The 11,411-nt window shown below is 41.7% G+C and overlaps 1 protein-coding gene and 1 long non-coding RNA gene across 7 annotated transcripts; one reads left to right on the forward strand and one right to left on the reverse strand.

Annotated features, from left to right (window-relative positions):
- Positions 1 to 9,561, reverse strand: rab41 (RAB41, member RAS oncogene family). Of its 6 annotated transcripts, none has more exons than XM_037261892.1 (8): positions 9,356 to 9,561; positions 7,890 to 7,948; positions 7,324 to 7,377; positions 6,382 to 6,487; positions 5,512 to 5,623; positions 4,027 to 4,120; positions 3,066 to 3,132; positions 2,568 to 2,705 (listed from the first exon to the last, which is right to left on the reverse strand). In XM_037261892.1, exons 1-8 carry the CDS (start codon positions 9,432 to 9,434, stop codon positions 2,641 to 2,643), a joined length of 636 nt encoding a protein of 211 aa, XP_037117787.1. In that variant the 5' UTR covers positions 9,435 to 9,561; the 3' UTR covers positions 2,568 to 2,640. The 6 variants fall into 6 exon arrangements, 5 of the variants coding, with proteins under 5 accessions (XP_037117788.1, XP_037117787.1, XP_037117785.1 ...); XM_037261890.1 differs by lacking the exon at positions 4,027 to 4,120 and adding an exon at positions 4,368 to 4,461; XM_037261891.1 differs by lacking the exon at positions 6,382 to 6,487 and adding an exon at positions 6,911 to 7,016.
- A 39-nt stretch (positions 9,562 to 9,600) lies between these two features.
- LOC119128965 lies at positions 9,601 to 11,397 on the forward strand. The gene is made up of 2 exons (XR_005099105.1): positions 9,601 to 9,706; positions 11,188 to 11,397. It is a non-coding gene; the product is annotated as an uncharacterized LOC119128965 (long non-coding RNA).
- Positions 11,398 to 11,411: the final 14 nt, after the last annotated feature.

Consider the following 11,411-nt stretch of genomic DNA (forward strand, 5'->3'; position numbering starts at 1 on the left):
TTTGGTGAAATAATCTTTATTGTATTTCAGTTGATAAGCCTTCACTTGTGTGCCATTAACTCTCATTTTTACACACCAGATAGTAATATATTCACACAACGTTGCTAAACACGAGTAGACAGCATAGTTCAAGTGGACAGACACGATTCCGAAGAGCACAAAGCTGAGTATTAAGTTGTGGCAAGTCATAGAAGAGCGCAAAATCCACCCCCCCCCCCCTTTTAAAATGTACTTTTAAAACCGGCAAAAGCCAAGGACCAAGGTGTTAACCAGAAACCATGGCCTGATAATTCGTCTGTGGTTCACACTGTGTGTGTAAAGTGTTACCATGACAACATATGTATTACAAGAAGTCCTTTCTTGCTGTACGACAACTCCTTGAGCCTTCATCCCACTGAGTAGCAAACAATTGCGAGTGTTTTCGAAGGCAGCCAATGTTGCATTCTCATCAGGGTTCATTCAAGGGTTGCAAATGTTTGCCAAACACTCACCAGATGTGCGAAAGACGTTCACCTGAACATTTTCCCGTTGAAAGGAAATTTTGAATAAACTTGTTGGCAACTTTGAACAAATCTTGACAAACTGCGATGTGAGCACAATATTTGCTGCCTTCGAAAACACTTGCTCAGTGGGATAGGGTCCCCAGCAGACACACAAATAAATAAAACAGCTTTTCAACATGCGTCTCAGCACATTTGGTCAAGCAAACAATTTTCATGTGTATGTCTGAGTTACTGAATAAATAATCACATAAAAACAACAGTTCTACACGAGCAATAATAGCACTACAGCGAAGGTTACTGCACCCAAGGTGGCCTTTTTACAGCGGGTGTGTTAGTAAGCTTTCTTTTTATTTTTTTTGGCGGACAAGCTCTCGTCGACCGTCTTGAGAAAACGACGACGAGTTGAAGCCACCAATCAATCAGTCAGCTGGCTTCCCTTTTCATGTATTTTACAATGTTTGTGGCTTGATTCAGTGCACAACATTGGTGAACAAAACAAGCAAGGCATCTGTGTCGTTGTTCGTACAACTCCTGCATGGCGAGCATGCGCTGCGATTTAAGTGTGATCAACACAACACGGAGGATCAATGGCACGGTGGGAGAGTTCTCAAGTGTGATATCTAGTAAGGTCTTTGTTAGTATGGTGAAATTGGCATTTGAATGCTTCTGGCGTGTTACGAAGACAGTTTGGGGTTACGTGAGACGACTTTACCGCTTGGGATCGGGTCTCTAATGAATGATACACGTGGACGGTGCAGTGAGTCTTGTGGTTTGGGACTGCTTTGCTCACTCAGGGGTCTTGGATTAAAAAAAAAAAAAAACAACAATCCTAAATTTGTCAATACATTTTGTTGATCTGCAGACCATCTATCTGTTGAAGCGTTTATAGAATTTCCTTGATCAACTGCAAGTTCCATGTGCTAGTCTGCTCTTTGTCCCTGCAAGTTAGGCAATTGACTGCACTACTAAGGTAACTTTCTTGGGAGTCATTATTTTTCTCCAACTTCTACTTTTGGCTTCCTACCACACAATTAAACCAACGGTAAACTACCGTGCTGTGGCAATTCAATTCAATATGCACTAGTAAGACTAAATTTGGCATACCAGTAGGACAACTATGTTACTGAGCCAAAACTGTACAACAGTTGACTACTGGTACGAATGACTAAAAATCCAATCGTTATAAACAGTGCAACACAGGGGCTTACCAGAGTTGCATACAAGTAGGCTACTAGCAGAGGGAAGGAAAATATACTTTAGTAGTAAGACACACTTGTTCTATTTTATCAAATATGTGCTCAAACATTTTTTTGAGAACAAACGATTTGAGCATTTGTTTGATAACCTTCATAAGGAAGATACTAGTGCAATATGCCTACTGATTAGTCTAACGCTAGTCTAAGCATAGTAAATTACACAAGTTTGAATTGTGTCCCATTTGGCCAAAAGTGAAACGACTAGCGGAAAAGACATTACCAGTAAAACAGGTATTCTACTAGTGGGCTAATTTGTTTTACTTATGAGGGTAAAGAGCATTCCAGATGAACCCTAAACTGGATCTCAAAGTTATGGGATGACGAACAGCTTTCCGTGGAGTAACCTCATCACTCAGACGCCTCCCGCTGTGTTAGTATGCGACAAAATCCTTTGTGTGACGATTAGTAAGACCTTGTCTCTACTTCCCTAAAATACAACATAGATGTGAAGAATAAGTAGCCATCTTACAACTTCTCTATTGTAGATACAAAAAAAATGTTAAGAACCAAACCTTGTGCAGTCATTAAAACCACCCAAAGCGGTCTTTTTTTTCTACGTGCCAAAAAAAAGAAGTCACAGCACAAAGACTGTGCGATAACCCAAAAAGCAGTTAGCTAAGACAATCTGCGCTTCAATTTATATATATATATTATCGGAATGCCATGCAAGTTATCACATTGAAAACGCGCATCGTGTCCCTTTTGATGTCAATGTGGATTCTCTTGTTTGGATTCAGTAACACATATCCACACGCTCACTCTCCAGTGTTTGTTCCCCGAGTGGCTACTGAGAGACAAGCTGTTGGTGGTGGTGGTGATGGTGGTGGGGTGGGGGACTGAGGGTGAGACAGACTTGATGGGCTGGGCTCCAGTGTCGTGTACTAGCACGAGCAGCTGCTCTCGGTGACAGTCATCTCTGGCTGCTTCTCCAGTTTGATGTCGATCACTGAGTTGGAGTTAAGCAACGAGCAGTCGTGAGTTGCAAAATCTTAACTTCACTATTTGTACTTTGTTTTGTAAACCGGAGAAGAAACAGTCCTCAAAAGGAAATAGTTATACGAACGGCTCACTTTTTTTTTTTTTTTCTTCTCAGAACACTTACTCTGAGAAGGTTGCTAAAAAAAATTGTCAAGTGACATTCTTGTTTTCTGTAGATGAAAGAGTTTGGTCTGTTATTAGGATAAAATATTGGAATCTTTTCTTACAATAGTCATATTATGAAATGAATGTCAACATTTGGCAAAGGGAGAACAAGTGAATTTAAAAAAACAACAACTTTGAAAAGCAGAGTCATTTTGAAGGATACTGTCTTCTTTGCTTTTCTCCGCTGTGCTGTCCATCCCAGGTAACGCAGCCGCAACACGACGGAACAGCTGCAAAACAGAAGGCGGGAGAATTAGGCAAGGATGTGACTAAATAGAACCGAAATAAAAACACAACACTGTTTCAAATTAAGACTATTCCAATTTTACAGATTCATCAAAGGTTCGTCAGACATTGGGTAGGAAAATTGCGGTTCTCTTTGTCAGCCTCTAATAAAGCGCCATCAAGTAATGGTGAATTCAGATTTTTTTTTTTTAAGGGAAAGAAAATTACATGAAAACCCATTTCCGGTAGTTAAAAAAATGACTTAGTATAAGAGTTATGTAATTGTTAAATGACTTATGATTTTATTATTACTGGTGGAAACAAGCTTCCACAGAATCAAGTCTACATTTGTCAAGAAATAAGCTTCACAAAAAACGCAAACATATTTTGTCAAAAATGAACACGATTGTTGCATTTTTCCATGTTAACTCAGCAGTATTCTTCAAGTCAAAGTTTAACAAAGTAACGTTTTGACAATTAAATTGCAAAATACATACAATATTACACCTTTTATTCTTGAAAAGTTGCTATTATGTTCCAAAAAAAGGACTATTTTTATCAAATAAAAAGCCTTTTCTACCAAAGAAACAACCCAAAACTGACTTTGCTCTTGTATACATGCCAGCAGGTCAGATTTATGCGATACGTAATCATATTTGATTTTCAGTTTTCCTTAAAAAAAGAATAAAACCCCACACAAATTATTTTTCAGAACTCAGTCTCCACCTACTGGCTTACAAACCCCCATCAGTCAAGGAACTCCAGTTCCAGAACCTTTGGCTTTGAGGACAATGAAGCAGAAACGTTTTGTCCATCACAGGCAAGGTTAGTGAAAAGAAGAGTGAAAGGAGAGCGTTGCATTGTTAGCAAAGTAGCCAGAGAAAGCATAATATCTCTACCTGCTTGACATTGTAGCCAGTCTTTGCGCTGGTTTCAATGAACATGACATTCAGTTCCTTAGCTCTCTGCTCGCCCTCCTCCGTGGTGATCTGTCTGCTCGGGTGGATGCAGAGGGAGGTAGACGCGGATAGGGAGAAAGAAGACAGGCCCGAAAGGAGAGGGAAGAGAGGGGATAGAGAGAAGAATGCTTGCTGAGTCTTTGTTTGAAAGCTACTAAGAGGTTAGTTTGGTTACCACAGACACAGAAAGTCAGAGCCAAGAAGACGCGATGCTGGCTAGCGGCGGAGTCACGCTCTCTGACATGAAGGACAACACGGCCGCTTCGCCGGCCGCCACCAACCTGTTTGACGTTATAGCCAGCCTTGGCGCTGGTCTCTATGTACATCACATTGAGCTCGCGAGCTTTCCTCTCTGCCGCCTCAACAGAAACTTGCCTGCCGCGGTCCCGGGAAAGGTGGTGGCGGTGGTGGTGCGTGTAGGAAGGTGGTGGGTGGGAAGAAGACAAGGTGGAGAATCCAAAAAACACATGCAAACACACACGCAGAAATGAAAACAAATCAAAATGACACAATGAAACTGTGAAAATAACCCAAATCTGAGACAAAGAAAAAGACAGTGAACCCCCTCGTTGCAGAGCCAGGCGCAATATTGAGAAAAAAAAAATGCTAATTTTCACAGTGCACTTGGTTTTCTTTGTGCTACTGAATTAGACGTTTTTCAATTAAAATACTCTGCAGCACCTACAAATGCCTCTTGTTCACCACGTGACACGACGTGGCTCTGAAAATTGACAAAGACTCAATCCAACAGTTAATAATCCAAAACGGGGCGCAGTGCGCTTTGCTTCAAGTAGTCTTTTTGTCACAACATACAGAAAAAATAATTAAAAATTGTATTTTAAACAATACAATATTCAACCTAACCATAGAATTTTGTCTAAAGAAAGTGTGAGCTTAATACTAACAAATAATGGGATACGCCAAAAACATGCTACCATCTATTAGCATTGACGATACAGAACTCCCTAACCTTTAAACCAGCACTACTTTAACACGGACAAACAGAGAACACGACAAATGTCAGGTAAGATTTTCTCTTTCCTCCATGGGAACGACAACTGTTCAGGCAGGTCACATTGTAGCACAAAGTGGTGCTAGACACACTATGAATTCAGACTTGCCTGATTTCTGTGGAAGGGCATTAAATTGCTTCGAAATCTGAAATATAGCGATGGAGGCACAAAAAAAAAAAAAAAACCCTGATGTAATGGGGGTTCACTGTAAAAATTACTGAATCATACTCAAGTGGCAAATTATAAAGACAAACAAAGATGAATGAGGCACACTTTCAGGAGGAGATGTGGGATTCCCGGCTTTGGCGAAGGTTTTACGAAAACAAAATGACCTCGCCATGGTTTATTTGCAGTGCTTTTTCTGACCAACACTGCAATTTTATCCCAATGCCATCCACACACAAATGCAAACCTTTTATCCGCCAGGTCTGTTTTGTTCCCAACGAGCATGATAATGACATCACTTCCTCTCTCCGTCCGCACGTCATCGATCCACTTTGAGGTTTGTTGGAAGGAGTTGAGATCTGAAAGTAGGATAAAATGACAAGGTATCAGTGCGCACACACACATTGCCGCATTTCCAAGCTGCACTTTGTAAAGGTGTGACAAATAGCTACTGAGTCCACATATTTTCGTTTGGCTACTTCTGTTAGTAAGCAAACGGATTAAGAGTCGGAAAATGTCAACAGAGAGGTTGCGACGACAATGTCGGAGGAATTCCAGGTGACAATACTTACACCCAGTGGGACAACATTAGGTACACCGGCAACATCTATACAGCTCATTTAACAAAATATGAACTGCGCTAATTCTAACATTTTGGTAACTTGATTGAGGGGCACTGTCCCAAAAAGAAGCAATTTGTTCCATGGATAAGATAGGATCAATAATAAGTATTATTATGCAGTATCCAGCATTGTTGAGTTTCTTTCAGCCAAAGTCATTCCCAATAAAAATGGCAAGGTGAATGAAACATTTGCAATGGCAACTGAGTTTCAAGACAGGTCAAATTAGCCGAGCCTCTTCTACGACTACTCGTTTGTCTTTTAGGGGATTTTCCAACAGTATGCAGCCAATACAGGTCAGTCTTAATCCGGTCATGACGTGGTCCTTTTTGTCTGTGGTGTGCTGTGTTGGTCATCTGGAATACACTATAAAACAGTCAGAACCGATGTGGTGGTGATAGACTTGTATGCCAGGTTAGACTGCGCCGGTGTACCTAATGTAAAGCAAAAGTCTCAGGGGAACCTAAACAAAACGTTGGTGAACAGCCCTGACTCACTGGTGATGTCATACACAACCACAGCAATGGTTGAGTCACGGATGTAGCTGGGAATTAGGCTACGGAAGCGCTCCTGTCCAGCTGTGTCCCAAAGCTGGAGTCGGACCTGCGGGGGTGGAACGGTGGGGGAGAAAGGTTGGAGGTAAAGAAGGGGGAGAGAGCAGAATAAGAAAGGGGAGCTAGGAAGAAAGGACTAGCTGCAAGCCACGCTGTTTTTGATGAAGGAATGGGGTGGGGTGATGAATTGGAGGTGAGCAGCTTAATGCAGGGAAAGACAAAACAAAATAATGAAAAAAAAAAAGACGCCCTGCCCAATCATTCTTTAGTAGCATGGGAGGAAATGTTGACCGATTCATTCTATCAGCCTGTTGTAATCAATACAGCCTCTCAAAAACAGAGCGTAGACCCCCCCCGGCGCTTCCGGCCAAAGCTCTCACGGTGGTGTCCAGCGGGGTTCGCACAACATGAAATGCCCTCGCACGCCGTACTGTGTAAGCAAAGGACAAGGAGGCGAGGCCGTGATACCTACTGGCTATGTCATAAACCACAACTGCAGCGGCCGAGTCTCGGATGTAACTCGGGATGAGGCTGCGGAAACGCTCCTGTCCCGCCGTGTCCCAGAGCTGCAGCCGAATCTTTGGCCGGCCGTGACACATATGAGCACGCGTGGGGAACAGGTGGCGTTTCGTGACCCAGACAGGTGATGATGGGAGAAGGAAAAAATAAATAACAAAAAAAAGGAACTGAAAATATGATCATGTCTGACAAAATGAATGACACTGTAGGATCGGGTTAAAAAAAAAAAACTGTGAAAGGGTGATCGTGTGGAAATGGTAGGGTGCTATACACAATCAGCCAAAGCATGCTTTCAGCATTCTAACAAGGTTCAATAATCCTTTTGTAGTCATGACCAAAAAAAAAAAAAGGGATAAAATGTCTTACCGTGCGATCTTCGAGGTACATGGTCTTGGACAAAAAGTCAATGCCAATCGTTGCCTGCAAAACAATCACTGCATCAAAACGCTGACATGACAGCAACACGTTATGTAAACAGCAGAAGCAATATACAAGATGTATCATTGCTCAATCAGCAGTATGAAGACCATAGTCATTTTTCCAAATGGAATTTCATAAAACAAGTCATCACCGTCTGTGCATTATTTCATCTTTCCATTTTTTATGTTAACAATCAAAATGAGAAATTGACGCAAGGTTTTAATGTAAAAAAAAAAAAAAAAGATATTTCACTATTGATCTGGCCTCAAGTTTCAATGAATTATACTGTCAAACACATTCTGAAAGAATGAGCTGCCTCAGCAACCGGGTGTCTGGTCTAGAAGGACCTGGTAAGAGACGTGAAGATGACTAGACACAGGAAGTCAACAGATTCCAGCATCATCCAAGGTCGTCACTTGTTATCAGAATTCATGTTGAGTGTTTGATGCTTTTAACATATCTAGTGCTTCAATTTACTTGGAAAATTGTGTGACGTGCATGCTCGGATTTACCTGGTAGGTGTTGTCAAAGCTGTCATACATAAACCTTGTGATGAGCGAAGTCTTTCCCACTGCAACAAAAACGCAAGAGTTTAAGCATCTTTGACGGAATGACGAAAACATCAATAGTCATGCAAAGCTGACAAATCATACAACGCAGTGAGCACATTCGAACCATTTGTAGTATTCCATGAGTTCTAACTTCACTACTAGACTTCAGAGAAGTACGCAACTAGTGTGACCTAGTCGTTCCGCTAGTGTTCTAGATTGTCTCAATTGTGAGTAAAAAGTGAGGATGATCTATACAACTTTTCTAGATCAATACCAATACATTGAGTCACGGCAGCGAAACAACCCATACTTTGGATACATAAAAACAACATTTTTATTTTTTCCCCCTATATCCTTATCCATCTTTTGTTTTTTTTAACAATAGCACGAAATTAATGGCTAACACGAATAATACATTCTAGTTCCTGATCATAAATTGGACACGAGAAACCACAAGATACCGGAAAAAAGGCTGGGTATCGTACTCGCCCATTGCTAATAATAAAAGGGCACTAAGATTTTCAATGAAAGCTCAATCGGCTCTTCTTGAGACACTGACGTGATTCACTGTTGTGAACTGTTTGAGCCCACACGCTGAGCTGGCAATATGGGTGGAGCCACTGAAACGGACGACAAAAAAAAAGAAAAAGAAAAAAGGATGTCCACATTATCACCAAATTACTGCAAAGCCTGAGCGTTTGTGTTTCGTGTCTGGCACATAAAGACAATGTAAAACCACGTCAGAATAATCCATTTATTGTCCGGCGGCATTAGATTATCAAGGAAGGCCGCCGGTTTATCCTAACCTCGGCTGGCCGATGTGGCTAAGCAAGGTGTAGCTAGAGCTATAAATTCGAGATGTTTAACACGGTTCATTGCTTCGAAACAATATTATACCGCAGTCAGTAGTTTGACTGCCCCCCCCCCCAAAAAAAAAGCGAGTTGCAGCTAAAATGTACATCTCGTTTGCTTAGCAGAAAGTCAACAGCTACTAGCTAATGTTGGCTAACCTTTCACATTCAATAATGTCAAGGTGGAAATGAATTACAAGACGTTCGTTTCGTGTTCATTCGAAAGTAAATCAACGGTTTAAATTCCCAGGACTTCGACGTAATGTCATGAAATTACATTTGGCTCAATGGTGAACGGTGACTCGGTAGCACGGAGTGTCCGATGACGTCATGACAATTCAAAGTGGCTTAATCATTGGGGAAAATGTCCATTTTTGAGTGTTTTTATAAACCATTAATTGCACAAATGCGAAATTGTTGCCGTGTATCACTGCACTCTCCAACCCCCATCGCAGACTTCAGGCCGCGAGCTAACTCGACAGACAAGCTAGTTAGCCGGCTGCTAACGTTATTCTCCTCCACATCGGAGTTACCGATAGCCAACTCCGGCAAACGGCGTCCAGGCTCTAAACTCACCGCTCTGCTCGCCCAGGAAGACGAGCTTAAACTTCCGTAGAGGGTTGCCGAACTCCCCGCCGCCAGTTGTGGTCGACATTTTGGCCCAAACAAAGATATGAAGCAGCTCACTAGCCGGCTTTGGATTGTGATGTGATGTCTAGACCGGAGAAACGAGAGCAGTCACAGTACAGCAGTGGATCGTCATCCCCTCATTCTGCTTTCGCTTTTTCCCTTTTTTTCTTTTTCTTTTGAAACTCCTTAAGACGAACAGAAGTGAAACAGCGCAACCGTGAGGCTTTGGAGAAGAATAAGCAACGCTTTGCTGACGCAAGGAGACGGCAAAATGCATAAATTGGATGGACTTCTGATGTAAATATTCAAACCCGTCCTTTAGATCTGTGGATTATTATCATATCAGCAGCGTCATATCAGTGTTTACCATAAACAATGCTTAATTTATTTTACACACAGTGACTGTAATTAGGCTTTCTCCATTCTATGAGATAGTGGTCGATAAGCCTCTAATTCGATTCCTGTAATTAGGATTTCTCCATTCAATGAGCCTCTAATTTGATTCCTGCATAATTCCAGTAACATGTACGAGCCAATGTCTTGATTTAAGATATAAATTGATGTGACTGTACCCTAACCCTAGTTTGAATCCCTAGTTTGAAACCCCAACCCTAGTTTGAAACCCTGACCATAGTTTGAAACCTTAGTTTAAACCCCTAGTTTGAAACCCTAACCCTAGTTTGAAACCCCAGTTTAAGTCCCTAACCCTAGTTTAAAACCCAAATGTAAAACGGTAGTTTGAAAATCTATCCCTAGTTTAAGACCCCAGTTTGCAACCCTAACCTCTAGTTTGAAAGCCTAACCCTAGTTTAAAACCCTAGTTTAAATCCCAAACTCTAGTTTGAAACCCCTTTCCCTAGTTTTAAACCTTAGTTTGAATCACTAACCCAAGTTACTTACCTTGATTTGAAACCCTAGTTTGAAACCCTAACCCGGGTTGGGAACCCTAACCCTCATTTTAAACCCTAGTTTGAAACCCTAAACCTTGTTTGAAACCCTAACCCTGGCCCCAGTCTTAAACACTTGTTTGAAACCCTAACCCAAGTTTGAAACCATAATCCTGGTTTTAAACCCTAGTTTAAATCCCTAACCCTTGTCGAAACCCTGACACTAGTTTAAAACCCCTAATTTGAAACCCTAACCCTAGTTTGAAACCCCAACCCTAGTTTGGAACCCTAACAGTAAACATGACTGTTGGGATCTGAGAAACAAATACATTTGTATACAGACGTTATTCAGTTAACAATGATTTTTAAAATTCTTTTACTAAAACAAAAAACGTTTTCAGTAATTCATGCTAATGCTGTATCATGGCACAATTAAATCCTCTTCAGATTTGCGGATATAATAAACAATACAAGGCTGCCAGGTTATATTTCTAGCTAATGTCAGTGAACTTGATACAATACAATGACCTGGGCCCACGCCTGGTGCTGCTGTCACCACATTTCTGCTGAGTACAGTGCGAGTATGAAGAGCAAATATGAAGCCAAGTAGCGTCCCACTGAGTTCTGCACTCTGACTAGTAGAGAAGGAGCAAAGTAGGAGGGCTGAATGGGCAATGCTCAAGGCGGGCAAAAATAAGAACGTCGAGGTTGATCATAACCATATGCTATTTTCACCTAAAGTAAAAAAAAACAACAATAGGGGATAGGAACATTTGGGAGACTTAAGGAAATAAAACAAAAACATGGACAAATCCTTGAATGAGGAGGGAGCAAAAGTGAGGGCTTGCCAGGCAGCACATCTGCAAACTCATTTTTCTATTTGAATGTCAGGAAAGAGACTGGGCAGGGCCTGAGGCAGAGGAAGTGATCTGCTATTTCACACACTGCTGGTGAAGTTCAGCTCTCGACTACGGTCTCGGTCATCTGGAATGCGGAGTCACCTCCTCCGTCTACCAGAGGTCGTCTCTTTCCCTCTTCCACCGCCACCTCCCTCTGCCACCACGCTGTGGAAGTCGCCGCTGGACAGTGCGGACAGGACACGAAAAGCGGGATTC

This window comes from Syngnathus acus, chromosome 10 (genome assembly GCF_901709675.1).
Source record: "Syngnathus acus chromosome 10, fSynAcu1.2, whole genome shotgun sequence".
NCBI classification, from domain to species: Eukaryota; Metazoa; Chordata; class Actinopteri; order Syngnathiformes; family Syngnathidae; genus Syngnathus; species Syngnathus acus.